The sequence below is a fragment of the Brachyhypopomus gauderio genome, chromosome 19, assembly GCF_052324685.1.
Source record: "Brachyhypopomus gauderio isolate BG-103 chromosome 19, BGAUD_0.2, whole genome shotgun sequence".
Lineage (NCBI taxonomy): Eukaryota > Metazoa > Chordata > Actinopteri > Gymnotiformes > Hypopomidae > Brachyhypopomus > Brachyhypopomus gauderio.
The window spans coordinates 8,920,249-8,945,703 of NC_135229.1; the positions used below are offsets into that span (position 1 = coordinate 8,920,249).

At 39.8% G+C, this 25,455-nt stretch overlaps 1 protein-coding gene across 1 annotated transcript; it reads left to right on the forward strand.

The window, feature by feature from the left end:
- Positions 1-2,243: 2,243 nt before the first annotated feature.
- Positions 2,244-25,413, forward strand: hephl1a (hephaestin-like 1a). The gene is made up of 20 exons (XM_076981226.1): positions 2,244-2,617; positions 4,540-4,784; positions 6,128-6,340; positions 6,626-6,799; positions 9,223-9,477; positions 9,779-9,944; positions 10,461-10,600; positions 12,252-12,383; positions 12,603-12,808; positions 16,173-16,326; positions 16,420-16,632; positions 17,077-17,296; positions 17,481-17,620; positions 19,289-19,417; positions 19,520-19,620; positions 22,018-22,240; positions 22,438-22,577; positions 22,661-22,820; positions 23,471-23,512; positions 23,606-25,413. Exons 1-20 carry the CDS (start codon positions 2,457-2,459, stop codon positions 23,674-23,676), a joined length of 3,285 nt encoding a protein of 1,094 aa, XP_076837341.1. The 5' UTR covers positions 2,244-2,456; the 3' UTR covers positions 23,677-25,413.
- The last annotated feature ends 42 nt before the right edge of the window (positions 25,414-25,455 follow it).

The window sequence follows — 25,455 nt, forward strand, 5'->3', positions numbered from 1 at the left end:
ACGGAGTGAATATAAACAAAAAACCAATACGGAAAATACAACGCGTGAAAAATAACACTCAACCGTAGTAAGACGGTAGGAAGAAACAAAACAACAACAGTAACTAAAAAACAGCGCGGATAAATGCAACGCGAAAACGAAACCAAGGACACCAGCAGAAGTAACTGGCAAAAAACGCTGCAGCAAAATAAAACCCTTCCCAAAAATAAAGGTAAAACGAATAGGAAGACATACAGGAATGGGAAAACTTGAGATGGGTCAGAAAGCGACGCATGAGATACCCGAATAAGTAAAGAGAAAGCATAACAGAGGGAGGTGGCGAGACACCATTAAACGATAAGCAATCACAGAGAAAGCAAAGACTGGCTGAGAACGTACGGTTACGTTGGTTTAGTCTGGGACTGACTCTGGTGCCCCTAGCGACGGCTGGGGGAACTGCATCCGAGCCAGCCCTGACAGCTCGCAAAATGAAGCTCAAGAATTTTGGTAACAACAAAAACCATTTTATTTTACCAAAGCACTTAATTTTTGTTAATTAAATGTGAAAGACACTTAATTTTCTGTATTTGTCGTTCTGTCTTGCAAAGCAGACTGTAGTAGATCATGCAGATTTTATAGACTGAAGCAGACATTTTTATAAATCAAATCGTTTTTTGAATCGAAAATCATTTTGAATCGAATTGCGGCCCCCAAAATCGGAATAGAATCGAATCGTGAGATAGTAAACGATTCCCACCCATAATATATACACATATACATATACACACAACCATTACAGGTGAATAACTGCAGCACAAAAGATATGTAGAGATATCAAAAATTGTATCAAAGTACTAAAGTGAGAGAGCTCTGTATTTTTGCATGGAAGAATGGCATTAGCACAAACTTCCCCTTTTACACTGTTACCAAAGTTTCACACAAGAATACAGAAGTGAAACACAAAGAACTTTTTTGCAGCACTTCAGACTGTGAGCCTAAAAACTATGCAGTTCTTATATTGATACTGTAAAGCCTGCTGCCTCATGGGGCAATAAGGCGGACACAAACGCTGAGAAGAGCCAGAATTAGGGCATTCGATAAGAAGGGTCGTGAAGACAGGCTTGGGTCAAATCCATTAGAGAATCAGAACATGAAACAAAACCAACGTGCAACTACATACTCAACAAATAGACACTAACCGTGATATAACACTTAATATGAACCGTAATATAACAAGATAACATGAACATGAAAGTACATAATTGAAACAATGATCAGCAACACAAAAGACCAATAGACAAGACCAAACAAGCAACACATGATTACAATAACGAGAAGGCTGTTACAAAATACAAGGAGAGACTATGGCTGCATCTCAATTCAGGGGCTGCAGCCTACGTAGACCGCGTAGACCGCAGCCCACGGTGGCCACACACTTCAATGGCCGGGTAGGCTGCATCTCACGGCTGTTAAATGAGACAGTCTTGTCTTCGTAAGACGTATGTTTGCGTGACCACGCTCTGCCCCGTTTCATGCGTTACATACGTGTTAGTGAGCTGTCCGACAAATATCACATCACCCACAAATGCCTAAAAGAAAATGCGTTGAACATGTATTCACGTTTGACGGGAAGTATAACTTCATAACAAAATTCGATGTATTTTTATAAACGTTACTTTTACGTTACTTTTACGTATAAACGTTTAGTAAATACTCAAAGCACATGTTTACCTGCAATATCATTAATAACTGGCATGTTATTTAGCATCTCATTGCAGTATAAATGTCCATATTTAAAAAATACCGACATTTAAAAACGAATTCTTCGGCCCGTACACTAGACTCCGCCTGTTTATTGTTCATAGAGCAATGAATCCTGGGATATGGTGGGACGCGAAGGATACTCAGATGCATCCTTCGTTTTCGGGGTTTTGAAGGCTACATTCGTCGGCCGCATAAGAAGGAGTCCACGAATTGGGACAGCCTCGTCGCGGCGCAGTGACGTAACCGGCCTACAAATGCGCACTGAATTGAGAAACAGCCTATGAACGCACGACTACCTACTACTATACAAAACATCCGGGTAATTTTCGCTTACTGTTAATGCATACTGTGTATTCTGACATACTACCTACTAGCGCGTACTGCTTTGAGTACTGAATAGGAGAGAAATACGGCATTTCGGCCGGAACCACAAACGGTTCTCGCATACTTGGTATAAAGTACGCACTTTCGTACGTCTGTCTGGCGTGCTTCTGCTTCATCACGACTATGCTGTTTGAGACTCAGCTTACCGGAGAGTTTAGGTGGTTTCACAAAGTTCCGCCTATAGCGCGCAGGAAGAACTGAATGACACTTTCAGTTTCAATTTTACAGCTATAAGCCACCGCCTTGTGCATGAGTTTGTGCTTCGTGTTTATTCGCGAATACTGTCCACTGTAGGTTAGATACAAGAGCATACAACGTATTTTTATACAATGACACCTAAATCCTCGTGTTTCTGCTTTATGTTCTTTAGTTTGTTTAGTTTAATTCAGTGCGTTACAAGGACATACTATATCGCAATTCGAGAACAATATTGGAATTACGATCTCACTGGACGAAATCTAATCAATGGCGACGATATTAATAATGACAAGTAAGTTAAACAGTCCAGTATATTTCACGAAATGATTACAGTAGTAGCAAACATTGTAACTGATATCAAGTAACAATAATTATTAACGACAAAAGAAGAAACATTTGACAAAGGTCTGTAGACTGCCACTGTCATTTGTTCTTGTGGCAACCGTGACTAAACTCAGACATGCACTCGGTTGTCGGTAAACATTTAAGATGTAAGAATTACAGGTTAAGATTAATATTCCGTTTAGTCATGCTAAACTAGACCAGTAACCGTGGGGTAATGCTGTGTAGATGTGAACCTGATACACTTGTTTCATTGTTATGCCATATACTAAAGCTGAATTACACATGTAGAGATCTGATTAGTGTTATCGGGTAAGGAGGTACAGTGGGGGTAGGGGAACAGTACAAGATAAAGAGGGAACAATAAGGAGACGAGAAGTTCTACGTGAGGGGCAGACACACGGATAGCTAATATACACTCACTAATGTTCAACCAATAAGTGATAATATGACTCAATGTGGGTATGAACGACACAAGCTTCTTCAATTCGGTCGCATTTATATATAAAGGCAATTCATATGCTTTTAATGGCAACACAGCAACGTTAACTACGGTCAATCCAGCCTACACTTCGGCCCACGTTGTTTTGAGGAGCGAGTACCTATATATTAGACATTACGGTAAGCGAGTGACAAAGCAGTCTTTACAGGACAGTCCAACCGATACTGTAGCCTTTGGCACGCAGATAATGTGTGTCAATCAGTCAGTTATAAATTAAATAAAACTAATTATAAAAAACAAACCCTTATTCAGGGGCGATATTGCATTTATTTTATTTTAGAACCTGAGATGTTGGATGTGGCTCACTGTGTTACTCAGTAAATATTACAATTATTACAACATGAAAGCCCTCATAAATATCACATATGCTTCCTCTGAATTGAGATTAGGATCCAGGGGTGCTCATTACGTCGATCGCGATCGACCGGTCGATCGCGAAGGAAGTGTCGGTCGATCGCGAAGGAATGTGCGTAGATCGCGTCACCACCCCCCCCCCCCCCCTCGCTCTACAAATTACGTTCGCCGCCACCCCGGTAGATCTTTCTGACTTGGTCATCTTATAAGTAGCTCGCAAGCTGAAAACTGTGGGTACCCCTGGATTAGACCATCCAATTAAAATACAGTTACAATGATTGGTCTTGATGAGACAAAAGCATGGATCACACGTGTGTGTCAGGTGAAGGATGAGAATCAATAGTGTCACCTAAGCTTTTTGTGGTAGATTTAGGTGTTACTGAAAAACCATCTAGGGTTAGAGGAATCTTAGACCAATTGCTTCTTGCAGCTTTGGGTCCAATCAGTAACAACTCAGTCTTATTGGAATTTAGAAGAAAAATATACTCAATCAGTTTGTTTCCTGGACGCAGTTCTCAATTTTGGGAGTATTCTTGACATATCCCATTTGTCATCAGATTTTAAAAGATTACGCCTTAGTCACTGTCTAACTACACCGACCAATAGCAGAGTTTCAAATAGAGACAGGAGATTGAGAGAATGAGGAAATGAGACTTATTAGCTAGTTACATCGTAGACACAAATGTACAAAAGCAGGCCAAAAAGAAACAGGATAATAAATACAAAAATACATGACATGAAAATGAGAAGTAAGGTAGCTTTTTGACTAACAGACTAACAGATGATGTTAAAAATATTTATATAATGAACACTTCCTGCATTCCAGTTTGAAAGTATTTCAGTTTGATCTGGTGTTCTGGAACTGGCCACACACTCTCAGAACACAAAAGGTCTCAATTACAATGTTTGTCTGATGCATGACTGTCTAAATCAGAAATGTAGTTAACATAAATAAACAGAAAGAAGAAACATTATATGGTAATCAACCACACCATTCTCCATCTCTTTTCTCTAAGGCATGCCTCTACATTTCTGAAACGTGGCCCTCAGCGTATTGGAAGTGTATATAAAAAGGCTGTGTATAGGCAGTACACAGATGAGAGTTTCTCCACTGAGATCTCTAAGCCACAATGGCTGGGCTTTCTTGGACCTGTGATCCGAGCAGAAGTGGGTGATGACATTGTGGTGCACATGAAGAACTTTGCATCTCGGCCTTATTCACTTCATCCACATGGAGTATTTTATGAGAAGGACTCTGAAGGTAAGCTGTGCCTTTCCCCTCGTCTGCCTCCCTCCGAGATTGAGATAATGGGAATGCTCAAACAGGGTACGCTCACTTTTGTGAGATACAAAGTCTCCTGTACTGTGTTGGTGGAAGTGCCCAATAGCAAATTAACTTTAAATCAAATCTGTTGATTTTGTCTAATTTCTTTAATCTCTAATTTCTCTGACTTTCTCAACTGCAGTAAATGCTGCCACTGTGCTTAATATAAAGATAAAAAGGAGGGCATCATTAGATGATGAGAGCCACCATAGCAGACAGCTTGAGACTCAGTAGCAGCATGACATCTGGAGAGAAAAGTTTATTAGGCATGTCTAAGTACAGAGAAGTGTAAATTAAAGGGTTTTGTTGTGCAAGGATGGACTCGGGCAGATCTATATGTGGCAGCGCAGCTATAAGGGTGGAGACAAAAGACAGCATGGACACGAGGGCGCGCTTGGGGATCAGAACTAGAACACTCGGCCTCATAAAAAACACTTACTCTAATATATCCACTTCCACATGACTAAAATATTATTACAAAGACTGTTCTGCAGAAAATGATGTAACTGTGCTTTGAGTTAGAATTCCTTCATGTGCAATTTCTACTAATAACACTGATATTAAAAATGCTGTAATGATTTTACACAAATGTATGCACCCACACCCCATGTTTTAAAATTCATAGAGAAATTGTACAAAAAAAATAGAGTTCTATAGTTTATCAGCGTTTGTGGCTACAGTGACTACAGCATACATACAGCCACAGCCAGGGAACATAAGGTTGCATTCTCACTGCTTCTCTGACACTAACAGAATGATCAGGAGTTGTGTTTTCCCACCTCTGAAATGTCCTTATAACCTAGACGTCCTGTCCCTGGCTGTACAGTTCGCCAGTTTACAGCTCTTCCTTTGTAGCTTTTATTCACAGCCAGGGAGAAATACATTTATTCAGCATAAACCATCTCCAAAGAGGACACTTAACATGGGTGTTGTCAGCTTTCATTGGAGAAAAACATGACACCCAATTGGCCACAAAAAGCTATATTCAATACTAATTTACATTTCTGCCTAGTCACAAACAGGTGTGTTACTGGATATCAGTCCTTGCATTATCTCTTTTCCAGTACATTAAAGGTTAGGTTCATCATAACAGGGAGCGCCCCTAAGCAATGGCTGGAACAGAAGCTCTCTGCAACAAACACAACCAGAGCAAGAACGTTTCATGATAACGCTTGGCTTGAATAAAATAATACATGAATGAAATCTAAAAGTATCACTACCATACTATCACTATCCCATGACTACTGTATCATATCACTCACTCTGACACTGTGCACTAGGTGCACTGTATCCGGATGGTACATCCGGTCAGAACAAGAAAGACGATGCCGTGGCTCCGGGTGACACCTACAAGTACACATGGAAGGTGAAAGCAGACTTTGCCCCCTTAGAACACGACTCTTCCTGCCTCACTTGGATTTACCATTCGCATGTTGATGCACCTAAAGACATTGCAGCTGGACTCATTGGTGTACTGCTCACCTGCAAGGAGGGTAACTACCACTTGAGCTTACATACATTCATACATGTATTTACATATGCATATATATGCGTTTTACAATTTTTGCAATTTTGCAATTTTGCTATTTTTGGTGGCAATAGAGAATGAAGTAAAAAATACAACTAAGCCACTTTTAGGCCATTTGTTTGTGCTTTTAAATTACTTCGAAATATGTATTTTTGATGAAGAGAAATGAGATTTTGGACAGCACAAATAGAGGTTTACAGAAGGCAGCTGTGCTTCTTGTGCACAAAGTTCTCTCTGTTTTTATTTGCAGGAGTTCTGGACAGCTCTGGACTTAAGCCATCTGATGTGGATAGAGAATTCTTTCTAATGTTCAGTGTGGTGGATGAAAATCTCAGTTGGTATCTTGATGACAACATAAACAGATTCCTCATTGATACTAATAATCTGGATGAAGATGCATTTCATGAGTCCAACCTACTGCACTGTAAGATTCTCATTAATTAAAATACAAGTGATCTTTCATGCTAGAGAACTAGAGAGCTCATATGTATACCTGTTGGCTTGAAAATAGCTGCTATCTCCAACAAAGCCATGACGTAAGGTTCTTTAACCTCCGTAGCCACAGCTACAGTTCACTGCCACCCCCTTTCTGTCCAGGCCGTTAAGAGACCAGAGTCAGTTATAGTCAGAGCATCTCTGGCGTATTAGTAGCAATGGGATGGTATTTGTAGGGTTGAGGTATGTGTGCGGAGGAAGCAGGTGATACAGGCGGGGAACACGGGGTCAGAAGGGAGTTCAGGAGAATTAAGGGAACTGGAAGCAGCTGGATTTGCTATTGGTGCCATTAGTTCATATGGGGGAGGGCAGTCCAGCTCACGATAACCCCATCTTTTGCATTGCAGTTCCCACTCTGATGCACCTTGTGTTTCGTTTCTCGTTTCCATGTTTGTGTGTTGCTTCTGTTGCCACGCTCATTTAGTTCTCCCTGCTTCAGTCTCATGTAAGTGTTCACAACCGTGACTAGTTTTGTTCTTGCATGTAGTGTCCTGACCTCCTGGTTGTTGGCCTTTGAGAGTATTCTTGTTCCCAGTCTCTAGCCAGTTTGGTATTTCTCTGTCTTGTTTTCATTTTTGATATTCATACTTGTGCTTCCCCAGGACTTTGTTAGATATTAGTTCTCTGTCCATAGTCCTAGTCCTCATTACAATCCATGGTCTGAAACAAACATGATCATCTTCTTCAATGACTAACAGAGTAATTTGCGTCTAACAACAAGAATCTTTTCTTACACATAGACTATTTGTGAAATAAAAAATTATTGCATGTATTACACCTCTGTAACTTCTTACCTAATTACATAAATAATGGAATGACATTAATAATTATAACACTATAGCTGCCCTGGCATTGCATTAGAAACAGAATGACCACAGATCATATCATGTGTCATGTATGTCCCTTTAGTGAGAGTTTCGTTTATGTCACGGTGAGGTGGCCCCCTACCGGTCGCCTCCGTCTACAGCGGCTGTTGTTGTTGTTGTTTTGTTACGTTGTGTGCGTTCCTCAGGTGGGCGGAGCCCGTGATCCGTCTCACCTGAGGGTTGTTTGTTTGCCTATATATGTCTTGTCTTTGTACCAGTTGACCGCTGGTCATTATATCCTTAATTCGGATCTACTCACGGGTTTTTGGTTTGCGCACTTCTTCATTAAACCATCCTTTTTCCTTGAGACTTGGCGTGATCACTTCCTTTTTGTTCGCACTCCCTGCCCGTCACAGTTTGTTTGGGTACCTTGTGTCCGGTTTTTCCCCTGCCTTGTTCTTGTTCCTTAGCTAATTTTCTCCGTGTGTATTTTACTTTGCTTCCCGGTTTGTTGTGACATTTATCTTCCTCTCCCAGTGCCTTTAGTTTTGTCGTTGTATGTTTAGTTGAATCGTATCTCTTGTTACCCAATTTGTCAATTGTGATTTTCACCCCAATCAGAATTTGTCCTCCGCATTTAACACATCCATGCAGTGAGAGCGCACACACACACACACACACACACACACACACACACACACACACACACACACACACACACACACACACACACACACACACACACACACACACACACAACCTAGTGAACACTAGGGGCTGTGAATGCACACTTACCTGGAGAGGTAGTTAATTTGGGGTTGTCTGTCATGGTGCCATGTTAAGTTTACTATGCCTCACCGTTCCTGTTGACTCATTGTCTCTAGACCCAGTATGTTTTGTTTGGTTGTCCCTTGTCTGTTCCCCTTATGATGTAAACCCTGATACTGCTAATAAACTCAGTCTTAGCTGCTGTGTCTGCATCCCTCGCAATGAGTCCCAATAGTTACAATATGGAGCTAAATGTCACAGGAACTGCAGTGTGAATGGAGGAAACTGCGACAAGCCCAAGCAATTCAATGTAAAATCAGACCTCCAGCCTCCCAAGAATAGCTAGAATATTTGAGAACTTTGAGATTGGCAGAAGAACCAGATTCCTTAAAACTAATTATCTAGTTAACGTTTTGGGGATCATACTTAATCTGTGGTATATATACAGTATAAAAGCACAATCGTCGCATCATCCACGACTGAATTAGAGCCACTTGATTTGCAAGTGCTCCCTTTCCTAAACTTTGTGCTCTCTACATTTCACAAATTCACTTGGTTTGATGGTTTTCTGGTGACATGGTTTTATGACACTGGACAAGTCATTCAAATAGATCATCACAGAAATATCATTAGAGATGTGATTAATGTTCTTTTTAGAATATATTTGATTATTTTATCCCATTTTAGATTGAACATAAAAGAATTGCACATCACACCTTTTAGAAGGTTTTGCTTCTTTAACAGTGATCACTTATATTTGTTTGATTGTTTCCTCTAGCAATAAATGGCTTCGTTTACGGAAACTTGCCAACACTAGATATGTGTGTTGGAGACACTGTATCCTGGCATCTGTTTGGCATTGGAAACGAAGTTGACATTCACTCCGCCTACTTTCATGGCCACACCCTCCTCGACCGTGGCCACCGCACCGATGTGCTCAGCCTGTTTCCTGCCACGTTTGTCACTGCAAAAATGATTCCCACGAAAACAGGAAAGTGGCTGCTTAGTTGCCATGTTGGTGATCACATGCAAGGTAATCATTCTATCTGTTTCTGAAAAAAACGTAAAAGAAAAGGTATGATGCATTAAGTATTATATATAACATCAATATATAATATATATATGCCTCTACCATATAAAGTAGAAGCACATTTGAAGTTTTCATGTTTTGTCCTGCATTTTATTGTGTTACACTGATATACCTGTGGTATATATGTATATATATACCACAGGTGTATAACACAGTAATGTTATATAACTGTGATGTTCATTAGAAAAATGTGTCTCACACTGTTTCTTTTGTCTCTTTGCTTCCTTACTGCTGCATTGAGTAGCAGGTATGCAGGGCTTCTATCAGGTGTCTATGTGTGGGACTAAAACGGGACCCACAGCGCCCCCTGGCCGAGAGAGACATTACTACATCGCAGCAGAGGAGGAGCTGTGGGACTATGCCCCCTTTGGGAGAAATGAATTTACCAATGAACTGCTAACTGCAGCCAGGTAAACATCTACATTCAGGTTTTATTTTGTGAAATACTGTATATAAACCCTAACCCTACAGATAATCAAGGAAGCAAACACATCGTAACTAAATATTCAATAAACAATTAATCAATGTTGCATGTAAACAAAGGCCTTTGCTAAAAGTAAATATGCATATACACATTATTAAACTACTACTACTATTAATAAGGTTTGCTTTAATGTAGTATAACATAACCCGATGTCAATGTGTCAGGTCAGCTACATGCTAACTAGCTCATTTGTGTTAGTAAACAAACTGTTGTGTTAAGCTGATGAGCATTTTTATGAAACTTAAGAATGAGATTCCCATTCTTGTATAAAAGACAAGATTGCTTTATCCTTTATGGGCAAATGATTAGGGTGAATGTAATATAGGCTACTTCTGAAACTGTCAGCCTTTTACCACCACTCAACAAACATAACATAAAACACAATATATTGTTCAATGTATGTTAATGTTAAAGATATTTATATTTTCTCCCACTTTTGTAGTTACTCTAAAGAATTCTTTGGTACAGAAGATGGTAAACTGGGTGGAAAGTATTGGAAGGTCAGATACGTTGCTTATAAAGATGACACATTTACCACAAAGATAGAGCAACATGGCTCAGAACATCACCTTGGCATTCTGGGTAAAACCTTTACTGATGTTTTAATTGTCACTGTCTGTCCTATTGAATACTCAATGAAATAGTATGACACCTATTTTATTGATAGGATTTCAGTTTTTCTCATTTTATTCTTATCATGTTTAATTTCTCATTTATCATGGTCATGATTTACTCTCCCATGGGCCCACCACCTGTGGGAGAGGTAGTACTAGGGGTTTGGTGCATTGTAGATCGGGCGGGGCCTTGGCGTACCGATCCTCAGTTACTGAAGCTGGCTCTTGGGACATGGAACGTAACCTCTCTGGTTGGGAAGGAGCCTGAGCTGGTGTACGAGGCTGAGAGATACCAACTATATATAGTTGGGCTCACCTCGACACACAGTTTGGGTTCTGGAACCAATCCTTTTGAATAACTTTTGATCAGCTCTTAGAAGATTCTGGCAAACTGTCAGGCAACTCAGGAGGGGAAAGCGGTTCCTGACTAAAACTGTACACAGTGGGGCTGGAGATCTGCTGACCTTAACTGGGGATGTCATTAAATGGTGGAAGGAATTCTTTGAAGATCTTCTCAATCCCACCATCACACCTTCCACAGAGAATGCAGAACTGGAGGACTCGGACAGGGCTTTGCCCATCACTCGGGCTGAGGTGACCAGGGTAGATATGAAACTCCTTGGCGGCAAGACTCCAGGGACGAGATCCGCCCTGAGTTCCAACATCCTCTGGATGTTGTGGGACTGTCCTGGCTGACACGTCTTTGCAACATCGCATGTACATCGGGGGCAGTGCCTCTGGACTGGCAAACCGGGGTGGCGGTTCCCCTTTTTAAGAAAGGGGACCGGAGGGTGTGCTCCAACTATTGAGGGATCACATTCCTCAGCCTCCCTGGTAAGGTCTATGCAGGGGTTCTGGAGAAGAGAGTCCGGTCGATAGTCGAATCTCAGTTACAAGAGGAATAATGTGGTTTCTGTCCTAGTCGTGGAACAGTGGACCAGCTTTTCATGCTTGCGAATGTCCACGAGGGTGCATGGGAGTTTGCTCAACCAGTCCACATGTTTTGTGGATTTGGAGAAGGCATTCGACTGTGTTCCTTGGGGGTTCTCCTGAAGAGAGAGCTGAGGCAAAGCTCTTGATTTACGGGTCGATTTACGTTCCGACTCTTACCTATGGTCACAAGCTCCGGGTAGTGACCAAAAGAATGAGATCGTGAATACAAGCGGCTGAAATGAGTTTTCTCCGCAGGGTGTCCGGGCTCTCCCTCAGAGATAAGATACGGAGCTCGGTCATCCGAGAAAGACTCGGAGTAGAGTCGTTGCTCCTCCAAAGAGAGAGAAGACATGATTCACATGAGTTGTAGGTCAGGGGAATATACTAAAATGTCAGCGATGTAAGCAGTCACACATTTACCAAGTGTGAAGGACATCGTTAAGTCAATATACCTTTAAAATAAAATGCATTAAGCTTTGATGTATGTGGATTCCTTAAGGGTACGCTCATCTGGGAAAGACTCGAGTAAAGTTGTTGCTCTTCCAAAGAGAGGAGACAGTTGAGGTGGAACATATTTTTGAAAGTTAGAAAACAGTGTGGTTAAAAAAATGCCCACAGTGTCCACGAAACATTTGTGTTTTCACATTTTGTGTTCTTTTTCTCTGATCTTTTCCCATTTACTACAGGTCCTGTCATTAGGGCAGAAACTGGAGATACCGTTGTGGTAACATTTAAGAACAATGCTAAACATAACTTCAGTATGCAGCCTCATGGTGTCCAGTATGATAAAGCTTATGAGGGAGCTGTGTATCAAGATGGTGAGGCATGTGCACATTCACACGTGCATGCACAAAACCCTTTTAACTCACTTTTTTTCAGCTCAAATATGCATTACTCTATATATGAATACTGCTTTCAATAAACCCCAGTAATGAAGACAAATTATTAAAACAAATTCATATGAATAAAAAGACATTAATAAAACATCCTCTTTAAATTCTCATATAATTATACTTATTATGTTCTTGTCTATTCAGGTGTTCGGAAACATGGGAACATTGTACCTCCTGGTCAGACGTTCACCTATCGCTGGCGAGTGACAGAAGGGCCCTCGCCCAGCGACCCAGACTGCCTGTCATTCCTATATTACTCTGCTACAGATCCTGTTCGTGACACCAATTCCGGCCTGGTGGGGCCTTTACAGGTGTGCAAGAAAGGAATTCTGGATGACAGTGGCCGACAGGTAACACCCCCTCCCCATGTATCAATTTAACTTTAAGTGTAAGTATTTATTTGTGTGTCAGTTTTTTCAAATGAAATTGCAGCATATTCATTAGAGCTGATTAATAACCTAGAATTATGTATGTACTATTATGTACTATTCTGCATATGACATTAGCATAGTTGTTTGAGCACAGTTAATAGTAGAACCTTTGTGGGTAATAGGCTTGTGTGGTTATCAGGTACAGTGGTGTTGCTAAGGTTTATAGGCGTCATTGTCTTTGCTGTGCTGAGAGGGGTCCTCCATCCCATAATATCCTGATTGTAAGGGCTAGAGGAAAACACTAACATATAGCAACAGACTGCACGCCTGTAAAAAGTAATATTTCATAATAATACAAAATAAAGTTTAATTTTTCATAATAATACAAAAAATTACAATTAAAAGTATAATATTGTAAGGGACTACACACAGCACTAGCCTGCCACCAACAGGGGGAGGCAAAGTGCAACAATCTAGTCATCAACATGATTGCAAGTAACATCGATTTAGATTAAAGTTACATCGATGAGTTAGGTGATCATCTGCATTAAGATGACATAAATGATGATATAAAGCATTTAGATGATATAAATGCTTCTCAATGGCTACATTAGCATAACAGTATGTGAAATGTGTTCTTGCTTTTGATTTTTCTTCTCTTTTTGCTTTTGACTTCTCCCATCTTTTCTCTGGTGGAGATACTATAACTTTACAACATCATTAGTCCTCCTCATCTCCTCTGTGGTGCAGCGTTTAGAGCACTTATAGCCCCAAAACTGGCAAACCCTGTACCGTGTTTGATAATAGCAGAAGAATAAGTGTATTACAGCTTGTTGGCGTATTAATATATAGTTAAAATATATGCTACTTTGGTTTGCTCCGGTAGATAGTTTAGCAACCAAGCTAGAATATATAAAGCAAAGATGAGTCAGTTAACTAGAGTTTTGTGGCTGTACATTACTACACTGTCAGAGATCATGACAGAAATCATGACACTTCACAGGAGACTGTTCTCTAAATTAAATTAGCATCTGCTTAATTATACAAGGTTTTGCTCTAACGTACTTAGAGAGGGTCTGGCAGACATGATTGACATGAGTTGAAGGTCAGGGGAATATACTAAAATGTCAGTGATGTAAGCAGTCAAAAATTTACCAAGTGTGAAGGACATACAGTTGTGCTCAAAAGTTTACATACCCCGGCAGAATTTTTGCTTTCTTGGCCTTTTCTCAGAGAATATTAATGATAACACACAAACCTTTTTTCCACTCATAGTTAGTAGTTGGGTGAAGCCATTTATTGTCCAACCACTGTGTTTTCTCTTTTTTAATTATAATGACAACCAAACACAGCCAAATGACCCTGATCAAAAGTTTACATACCCTGGTGATTTTGGCCTGATAACATGCACAGAAGGTGATACAAATGGGTTTGAATGGCTACTAAAGGTAATATCCTCACCTGTGACCTGTTTGCTTGTAATCAGTGTGTGTGCATAAAAGCTGAGTGAGTTTCTGGGATCCAGACAGACTCTTGCATCTTTCATCCAGCCACTGACGTTTCTGGATTGTGAGTCATGGGGAAAGCAAAAGAATTGTCAATGGATCTATGGGAAAAGGTAGTTGAACTGTATAAAATAGGAAAGGGATACAAAAAGATATCCAAGGAATTGATAATGCCAGTCAGCAGTGTTCAAACTGTGATAAACAAATGGAAAATCAGGGGCTCTGTAAAAACCAAACCACGGTCAGGTAGACCAACAAAAATTTCAGCCACAACTGCCAGGAAAATTGTTCGGGATGCAAAGAAAAACCCACAAATAACATCCGTGGAAATCCAGGACTCTCTGAAAACTAGCGGTGTGGCTGTTTCAAGATGCACAGTAAGGAGGCACCTGAAGAAAATGGTCTGCATGGTCGAGTGGCCAGAAGAAAGCCATTACTGCGCAAATTCCACAAAGTGTCTCGTCTACAATACGCCAAACAACACAGAGACAAGCCCCAAAACTTCTGGAACAATGTAATTTGGAGTGATGAGACCAAAATTGAACTTTTTGGCCACAACCATAAACGTTACATTTGGAGAGGTGTCAACAAGGCTTATGATGAAAGGAACACCATTCCTACTGTAAAGTATGGAGGTGGATCGCTGATGTTATGGGGATGTGTGAGCTACAAAGGCACAGGAAACTTGGTCAAAGTTCAAGGAAAGATGAATGCAGCACGTTATCAGCAAATACTGGAAGCAAATTTGCACTCATCAGCCCGGAAGCTGCGCATGGGACGCACTTGGACGTTCCAACATGACAACCATGCAAAACACAAGGCCAAGTCGACGTGTCATTGGCTACAGCAGAACAAAGTGAAGGTTCTGGAGTGGCCATCTCAGTCTCCTGACCTCAACATCATTGAGTCACTCTGGGGAGATCTCAAGCATGCAGTTCATGCAAGACAGCCCAGGAATTTACAGGAACTGGAGGCTTTTTGCCAAGAAGAATGGGCAGCGTTGCCATCTGAGAAAATAAAGAGCCTCATCCACAACTACCACAAAAGACTTCAAGCTGTCATTGATGTTAGAGGGGGCAATACACAGTATTAAGAACTGGGGTATGTAAACTTTTGATCAGGGTCATTTGGATGTGTTTGGTTGTCATTATAATTTAAAAACCGAAAACACAGTGGTTGGACAATAAATGGCTTCACCCAACCACTAACCATGAGTGGAAAAAAGGTTTGTGTGTTATCATTAATATTCTCTGAGAAAAGGCCAAGAAAGCAAAAATTCTGCCAGGGTATGTAAACTTGTGAGCACAACTGTAAAGTCAATATACCCTTTAAACAAAATGCTTTGATTTATGTGGATTCATTAAGGCAAGAAAATTTTATAGCGTTTAATTATGAAAAAAAATTGTAATTAATTTATTAACAATCTAAATGTGAATTTTCATTACTTAAACATGAAATCTTAAACTGGTCTGTGTGTAAGAACCATTTCTAAATTAGGCCCCCAGTAAAGAGTCTGGAACTTGTGACTGTAGCAGTAGTTGCATTTTGTAATAAACACAAAATGTAACAGCAGGCCAATATAATGTTACAATAGTATGGCTAATACAGTCAAAATACAGACCTGCATTCTGCATGTATATATGTAGGTAATGGTAAAAACACAATACACAACCACACAACACAAAATTAAAATGGGCAAATGTATTCATATAAAGTTATGCACAAAATTAGTGTAGAATTTAAACAGAAATATCACTACTACTGAATTAATGCAGAATTAGTTAGTTGATGACAAATACCCAGTGTCTGTTTTCATATATGTGTTTGTATTTATGTAGCTTGAAGGGTCGGAAGTACAGAAGGAGTTTTTTCTACTCTTCACTGTGTTGGATGAGAATGAAAGCTGGTATCTGCAGCAAAACATTGAGGAGTTTGGCAGTGAAGAGACAGACTCTGAAAGTCCAGGATTTCAAGAGAGCAATAAAATGCACTGTAAGCATGAGGGGAAAGTACAGATTTATTTCTGTTTATGAAGTTCTGTGTTCAACCCACCTGTGTGTTTTATGTTTGTGTGTATTCTTTCAGCGATTAATGGCCGCATGTATGGAAACCTTGTTGGGCTGGATTTGTGTAAGGAGGACCATGTCGTCTGGCACATGTTGGGTTTGGGCACAGAGGTGGACATCCATGGAGTTTATTTCCAGGGCAACACATTTAAGCAGAACAGCGCCACACGTGACACACTCAGTCTCTTTCCTCATACCAGTGTCACTGTTTCCATGAAACCCGATAATAATGGTGAGTGGTTCAACCCTGAAGTTAGCGGTGAAATGTTAGACTGAAATGTTAGAGCTCAAACAAAAATGAAATTAGTAACAGCTAAGTAACAGCTATGAGATCTCTGGAAGGCTCATGTTTTTTTTGCTTATATATGTTTTGGATCATATTCAGTGACTTCATTCAGCTGAATTCTCTGGTACATTAAACACTGTTGTCTCAGTGATTCCTGAAACAACACAGCCAAATCTAACTCCTGTTGTAAAACTTCACCTTTCAGCTATGACATAATTATTCTCTTTAGAGAACGTATTGGATTTCCATTAAACATATCTGACTTGGCAGCCAGTCACTGGGACATTGCAATGACGGGGGCTGGAATGTGAAGCATTTGATTTGATTTTGAAGGCAAATGTAGACAAATCATTTGATCCTCTTTTGACCTTTAATGATGTTTGCATCCAGGTGCTTTTGAGCTCAGCTGTCGTACAACTGATCACTACCGCGCAGGTATGCGGCAGCAGTATACTGTCAAATCCTGCTCACAGGACCTAAGCCCTAGATCAGAGGACACAGACTTTCAGCCTGATGTGATTTACTACTTAGCTGCAGTAGAAGTTAAGTGGGATTATGCCCCCAACCGGACATGGGAGCTGCAGAGACATAATGCAAGTCCGGAGGACAGGTCAGTGCTAATCATTAAAGTTAAACATCTCCACACACTTAGTCAGGAAATACCATGCAAATTACTTGAACCATAGTGCACACTGGCACTTTTCAGCCATCCAGAAATTATAGAACTCAAAAGTTATTCCCTTGTTCTGTGTCACACAAACATTTTTGTTCTAATGCTATTGTTTCTCTTTCAGCTATGGAAATGTTTATCTCAGTAAATCAGATAATCGTATTGGCTCTGAATACAAGAAAGTGGTGTTCCAGCAGTACACAGATCACACGTTCACGAAGAAGAAGATTAGACTCCCTGAGGAAGAGCATCTGGGGATCATGGGTATGAAACAAAACTGAAACACTCAAGTGTGAGCTGTAGTGTTTATACCTTATATACATGGGAAATGTGGGAAGAGGAAGGAGGAGGAAGATGAAGAGTTTAGGGAGGGGTGGGATGAAGGTGAGGAGGAAGAGGAGTTTAAGGAGGTATGTGTGAGGGCATTTGGGGGAATCAACATGGGGGAGGGGGGGTTGATCGTCATCACCTTAGGGTGGAGACCTCAAAGGATCACACAAAGGCGGGAGGTGTTGGTTCTATGCAAAGATGGGCAAGAAACAATACTTTTCAGGGATTTAATGGTTGCTATATTAGGGGGTTGATTGTGTTATCTCATGGTTGGTAGGCAGGCATCAGATAAAGAGTAATCTCCATAGAGACAAAGGACCAAGGCGTAACTGACAGGAACGGAAAAACACCAGCACATGGGTAAAAAAACAAGGAAGTTCTAGGGGAAAGGCTGGGTGGAGCTAAAAGGAACCAAACAGCAGGAATGACTGGAGGGGGCGGAGCTAGGCATGGCTCTGATAATGCTCACTTTGGACAAAATGAATTTAGCCTACTGTTTAATAAATTATTTAAACTATTCCATAACGAACTATTCCATAACTGAGGGGCTTTACAGGAGAGTTCTGAGTTAGGGCTCTGGCTGCAGCATTCTGAGTTGGAGTTTACTTAGGGACTTTTTAGATCATCCAATTAAAAGACCGTAACAGAAGTCCAATGTTGATGAGACAAAAGCATGGACCAGTTTCTCTACGTATGATTAGAAACGTAACTGTCTCAGCATGGCAATATTACGTAAATAGAAAATCCAGCTTCTGTGACGTTGCATGTGTGTGTTAAATGAAAAATCTGAATCAATTGTGACACCTAAAGCTTTTTATGATTAGATTTAATAAAATATGTTGCTGAAAACCATTTAGAGTGAGAGGAATACTAGGCATATTGCTTCTTGCAGCTTTGGGTCCAAGAAGTAACACCTCAATCTTAGCAGAATTTAGAACACCATTCAGTTTTTTATTTCCAGGGCGTTCAATTTTGGTGGTATTGGCAGCATCTGGATTAAATTATATATACAACTGAGAATCATCTGTATACCAATGAATGCTAATACCATGCCTACAAATAATTGTGCCTAATTATTAGCATAATGAGAATAATATGGGTCCCAATACAGATCCTTGTGGGACACCATATTTTACCTTTGTACGTTCTGAACATTCGTTATTTACAAATACAAGTACAAATTTTAATGTTAAAATGGTGTTAACCCTAACCCTAGGGTTGATGTTTATTGAAATACTCATTCTGAGTGCTTTGCGATGTTACTGTAGTGTTCTACAAAAAAGTAAAATGAATGCAAGGAAATGTTTAGTGAGCTTAAGCGCTCAAAAGGGAAAGTGCAGTGGAGTAGCATTCATTAAGATTCAATTAATGAATTAGCATTCAATTAAGAATTAAAGTAGCATATGTTAATTTAAAAGTTACAGCCAGTTTATATTTTTAAACAACTTGAGCAAGCTGCACTTAGGAAAATGTGTCCATATTTTGTGAAGGATCAGAAGCCTGAGTTTGGTTAATTATGGTTTAGTATGTGGTTTGATTTATAAAAACAAGCAATATATGACATGACCGTTTCTGTCAATGTGACTTGTGTGTTTTTTGCAGGTCCCATACTTAGAATGGAGGTTGGTGAAAGGGTTCAAGTTGTGTTTAAGAACAGTGCAACTAAGTCATTCTCGGTCAATGCTCATGGTGTGAAGACCAGTGAGGCTCACCTGTCACCTGTTCCCCCAGGCATGCAGACAAATGCCAATCAAACACAACACCATGCTGAGGAATGTTATTATGAAGGCTCTTTTGTGTAGAATGTATTTCTATATTTGTATGTTTTTCCAGGTGAGGTGATGCGCTATAATTGGACCATCAGTGCAGAGCCTGGCCCCTCTGAGCCCAATTGTATAACATTTGCTTACTACTCATCAGTGGACTTTGTCAAGGTACGGAACATTCAGACAACACTGTGACCTGTGACATATAACTGTGACATATACCTGCGACATAAACCTGCAACATATACAGTTGGTGTATTTTTGAATGGATAAACTTCAAAGATATGCAGATGAGTAGGTTTCATATGCATGTAATGCCTGTTTCTCTGGATAGCATTTGAGTATCTCTTTCTGTATGATTGTAGTGTAATACCCATATATTGTCAACAATGTTCACATTACCAACATGAAGTGACACAAATCAAGTTTTTGCCATGAAGATATGAATCAGGGGTGGGTTTCCCGAAACGTTCGTAACTCTAAGTACTTCGTAACCTCGTACTTACGAATATTCTTAAATTTACGAGTGTTTCCCGAAACTCTTCGTAACTTACGTCGTTCTTATAGTCGTTCGTAAGTTAAGAATCTCCGGACCCATTCGTAACTCACTAAGTACTTCTTAACTCGAAGTTCTCGTGCAGTTCTTCTTCAAAAAGGATAGAGGCGCTAATTTCACTCGCGCTGGTTTTAATCACGGCATTACTACATTTGCGTTTATGTGTATAATTAGCCTAGTAGCCTATTTTCTTTTGAAGTATTTACATCGCATATACCACAATGTGTCAACAGAAATCAAATGTACTACTTTGAATTATTTAGCATTAGTTTATATCTTCCCGATTTAATTAAGTCTCTCCGTTCGTCATCGTGCAGTCAACAGCGTTTCAGACTCAAAATTAATGTATTCTTTGCAAAGAAATGGATTCAAGTTGGCCTATTAAGCTTGTTTTAACTTAACCAATAAAATTGATTGATTAATCGGTAGCACATATAAGTAACTTGGATTAAGGCTAGCAATTGTGCTCGTGTGATGAACATAGCAGCTCTTCAGAGTACTGGCTTTGAATAGAAGACATAATTTAAGAAGACGACGTAATCCACGAAGCCATGTAGTTCGCCTGAATACAGAATTTTGCCCTTAGCTCCACGACGCAGTTACTGATCGCCCTCCGATTTTATGCCACAGACTCTTCTGCAGACTGTTGGTGATGCCCACGGACTAAGCAAAGCTGACATCTAAATGTGTGCATGCTGTTACTAAAGCATTGCTTCGCCATGCAGCAAAAAGATATATATATATATATATATATATATATATATATATATATATATATATATATATATATATACACACTAGCTGACAGTGGGTATCCACTCTGAAGCTTGTATCAAATCCCCTGGTGTCCCTTCAGTAGCTGTGGGGCCCAGTATCCCCAGTGCCTTCTCCTCCTCAACAGTGAAGGCACTTGTGGACATTGACCTCCACCAGTCTTAGCCCTCTCCTTTCTGAGTCCTGCCCCCTTATTTTTGACTTGACTACAGTTTTTTTTTTTTTTTTTTAATTCGAGGAAGAATTTGATGAACTTCCTCGAGCTATTGAAAACAGTAGGCTATACGTTTGTTTTTAGCTCAGTTCACTCGACAGAAAGTTTCATTTTCTCTGCTTGTTTGCCATGGTTTTGAATAACGTGTGAAAGGTTAATTGTGTGCCCTATTTATAGCCTTGATAAAAGCCTACGATCGGTCAGAATTGCAAAGGTAATAATATGTTCTACTCATTTTTTCCTTATACTTGAAATGTCAACACTTATTAGTTGTTAGTTTTTATGATTGTTATTTTGCCAATGATGCTTTTGCGGCGTAATTATGAAAAAATTTATGTAAATCGGTGGTTCGGTTTTCGACTAGCGGAGATTTTCCAGTGCAGCTGCAGAGGCGGAGTCAACTAAGAACTACTTAGAACTCGTTCGTAAATTTGGAAACTACGAAGGCTTTTGGGAAACACTCGTAAATTTGGCGTTCTTAAAGTTACGTCGTTCTTAAAGTTGTTCGTAACGTTCTAAGATCGTTCGTTATCGGGAAACCCACCCCAGATTTGTGTCAGATTTGAGTCACTTTAGTATGCATCAGATTTGTATCCAATTCACAGCCACGCTCCTTGAATGAGTCAAATTAAATTCAAGTAGCTTTTTACCCATGTGCTTACGCTTAGCACTCTTGTCATTAGCCGGCACCTGCAGCATGGCAAATCAACAACGCAGGAAGTAACAGCAGTGATTGCAATATCTGTGAAAACAGCAAAAGCTGACACATTTTCTCCACCTAATTGTGTATGCCTGACGAACTGTTTGGTGCCCTCCAAAACAAAATGCAAATGAGTTACTGGCATGTCCATTTTTCTGACTTTGTTGTGGTGTACATTGTATGAATGTACATACTGTGGAGGCAGATTAATACACAGTACAGGCAATTATAGGTCACTGTCTGAACAAAAATGTGTACTTGAACAATGAGGGTTGTGATGTAATCATAGTCATTATGTGTGCATTTCTATATGTGCTTTAGGACCTAGCGAGTGGTTTGGTTGGACCATTGCTCGTGTGCCGTAAAGGGACACTGGATAAAGAAAGAAAACGAAAAGATGTGGATAAAGAATTTGCTCTGCTGTTTATGGTATTTGATGAAAACGAATCCTGGTACCTGGATGAGAATATCAGAAATTACGTGAACAATAAAGACACTTTCAACAGGGATGATCCGCACTTTGTGGAGGGGAACATGATGTATGGTTAGTTGCTCACAAATTCTACATTTTTACCTGCATACCCAGTTCAAATGCAGCGATGATAATAGTGCCATGAAATGAAGTGTCACTACTATATGGTAAAATTCTTGTGTATATATATATATATATATATATATATATATATATATATATATATATATAACACTAAGTGTATTAATGTTCTCTTTCTCATTGATCAGGTATTAATGGAAAGGTGTACGGGAACTTGCATGGTCTGATCATGCAGGAAGGAGATCACACTGAGTGGTATCTGATAGGTCTGGGGAATGAGATGGACATGCACACAGTGCATTTCCATGCTCAGAGCTTCATATATAAGGTACATTGATGTATTCATGCAGGTATATAGACAACAAGACTGCTAAACGTTCAGGTGTTTCACTCGGCCCCTCCCTCTCTCAGGTGGACCACGCCCACAGAGCTGATGTGTATGACCTGTTCCCTGGAACCTTCCAGACAATAGAACTACTAGCAGGAAATCCTGGAATATGGCTCCTACACTGCCATGTTACAGACCACATTCACGCTGGCATGGAAACCACCTTCACGATCCTGAAAAAAGGTTAATAAGCGCCTACAAATCTCACAAAGTTTTTTTTGTTTATAGCTGGTCTAAAGCTCTGCTTTAAAATCATTTCCTGACATTTCAGCATTCATTTTAAGTAAAAGTAGGACTAGAGATTTGAATACCATTTTGCTGGCACAGACTCTTTGCTTAGATGACAAATATATGTTGTTTCTCACATCTTATAGTGAGAAGGAGAACTAATTGGTAGGATGGGGGCAGGGCGGAAGCACGATGTACATCTGGAGTATCTTTATTCTCAATACCACACAAACAACACAATGTTGAGCTGGTGAAAGCAAATGAAAATTGAGTAGTACTGGTAGGCACAGGCACACAGTGGAGAAAAAAAATCTGAGCAGAGAGCAGGCAACAAACGCAGGGTTTCTGAGCAAAAGGAATAACACGCAGCACTGAAACGGCCTTTCCTGAGGAGTTAAATGAAAGGGAAAACAAAGAAGCAATCAAGGTGCAGGTTCAGAAATTCAGTAATCAGGAGACTGAGAGCACGGCAGGTGTGAGGATGTGTATGTATCAGTAGTGTATCAGTAGCAAAGCAAGGAAACGGAAACTATTACAAAATACGTTTTGAGTTCTTTGTTAAATTCAGACTACTTTAATCAACACCTCCCCCCTCCCCTCTCAAGGCCTTCTCACAGAAACCAGAGACAAGGGATCTAATAGCAGTGGTACGATTGATTCATTTCCTCATAATAAACCATATCATTAATAATAGAGACTTTCTTTTTACACTTATATGTAACGTTTGTCCCTTGCTGCAGGTCACACATGTTTCCAGGGTTTCTGGCTGGTGCTGCTGTGCTTCACAGTTTCCGTATGTTTCCAGCGATGATGTGCAAGAGACCAGGATTACACTGCAACGTCACTACCAGAGATCACAATGCACTAAACACGAGGCCTTACACAAAAACAAGCAAGACAAAAATGTAGCAAAAGAATTCAGATTCAGGAAGGATTCATTTTTTTCTGAGTAGAATTACTTTTAACCGTCACTTGCTCTGTGAGAACATGGACCATGGTCCAAGAGGGAATTCACATACAAGGGTTAGGGATTACATAAAGGAAAACAGCACAAATACACCAGAGCAGAGGAGTGGAGGCTACAGACTGGATTGCTCAGAATTAAGGTGCTAGGCACTTTGCAAGTAAAGTCACCAAATCCAAGATTCTGAGATCAATGCATGCTAGATGTTGACCAGAGTATGTAGTGTCCTAGTATCCAGTTTCACACTGATCAACATGTTTTAGAATAGAAGCAAGAACACTCATTTTTAAACTACGGAAATTATTAGCAGTACTACAGTGAATCAGAAATTTCAATAAAAAGTTATATTTGTTTTTATAACTTTGATTGAATGTGTGCAATGTTGTCACATACACTGAATTTAGTGATGGGCAAATGGCACAGAGTCTTCGGGGAGTGTGTCACTCTTCCTGAAACTGAGTGATTTGAAACGCTGTGTCAGAGCTTGTGTCGAAACACCAGTGTCACGTGACTGATGACGTCTGAAGCTGTTTCGCTTTGCGCTTCATTGAATCTAAATGTTTCGAAGCTTTTCACTGGCTCATAGTCTTTCAGTGTGTGGCATTGGCTCACAGCGTTTCAATGCCTTCTGAGCCAATGACAGTTTGACAGATTTGAGAAATTTGAGTGATACCATACCAGCTATATAAAATGCATCATTACACATCACCCTTAACCAACATTTAGCCCTTAATGTAATTTTTATTTATTCAATGGGTTAATCTGAAATGTGTTACAATATGGAATAGAGCATATTTAATTGTAATGACAATATAATAATTATTTGGTATGAATCAACAAAACACTTGAATGACCACTCAGACTTTTCTGAACTTTTATTGCTGTGATAAGATTGAAACAGTGCTATTGCTTCAGTGATGCTCTTTAGAGGTTGCAATGGCTTCAGTTGTCCACCAGATGGCACCGTCACTGAAGTTTTGAAGCTTTTTGGCACAATTGTTAGTAAAGCCTGAGTGCTTCATGAAGCTTCACTTGCCCATCACTAACTGAAATATTAGAGATATTATAGATTGAACTCTTGAAACACTGTGTAAAAAAATATGTGATTATTTACTCATGAACTGTGACTTTTAACTTACCACACAATAAATCGCATGAGGGCGGAGGAATATACAAGATGTTTTCTAAGCCCATCCTTTGATGTTGATACTGTGCAACCAATGTTCAATTTGACAGGCTTAATTGAAAATAGATGTATGAAATGTTCTTTAATGCATTTATTAAAGCCAAGATTTCTTCTATTTTATAGTTTATTAAACCTGCACTCGGAGATTGTGTCTGGAAATTTGTGTTATTGCACAAAAAGTCCAAAAGAACAACATGGGTTATGTTACAGTCCATTTCCCCAAACAAATTTATCAGTATTTGTAATCATATCAGTATAATGTAGTAATATTGAATCATATAAGTATAATCTCGTATAAGTGTAGGGGTTTTAAGTCATAATATTGAACCTGCTACCTGCTTACTGTGATGTTTTTTGTGATGAAGTGAGCAAGCAAATAAAGGTATTTATCAACATTCCCTCTACTGTTTGAACGTGTGATACTGATGCTTTGATAGTAA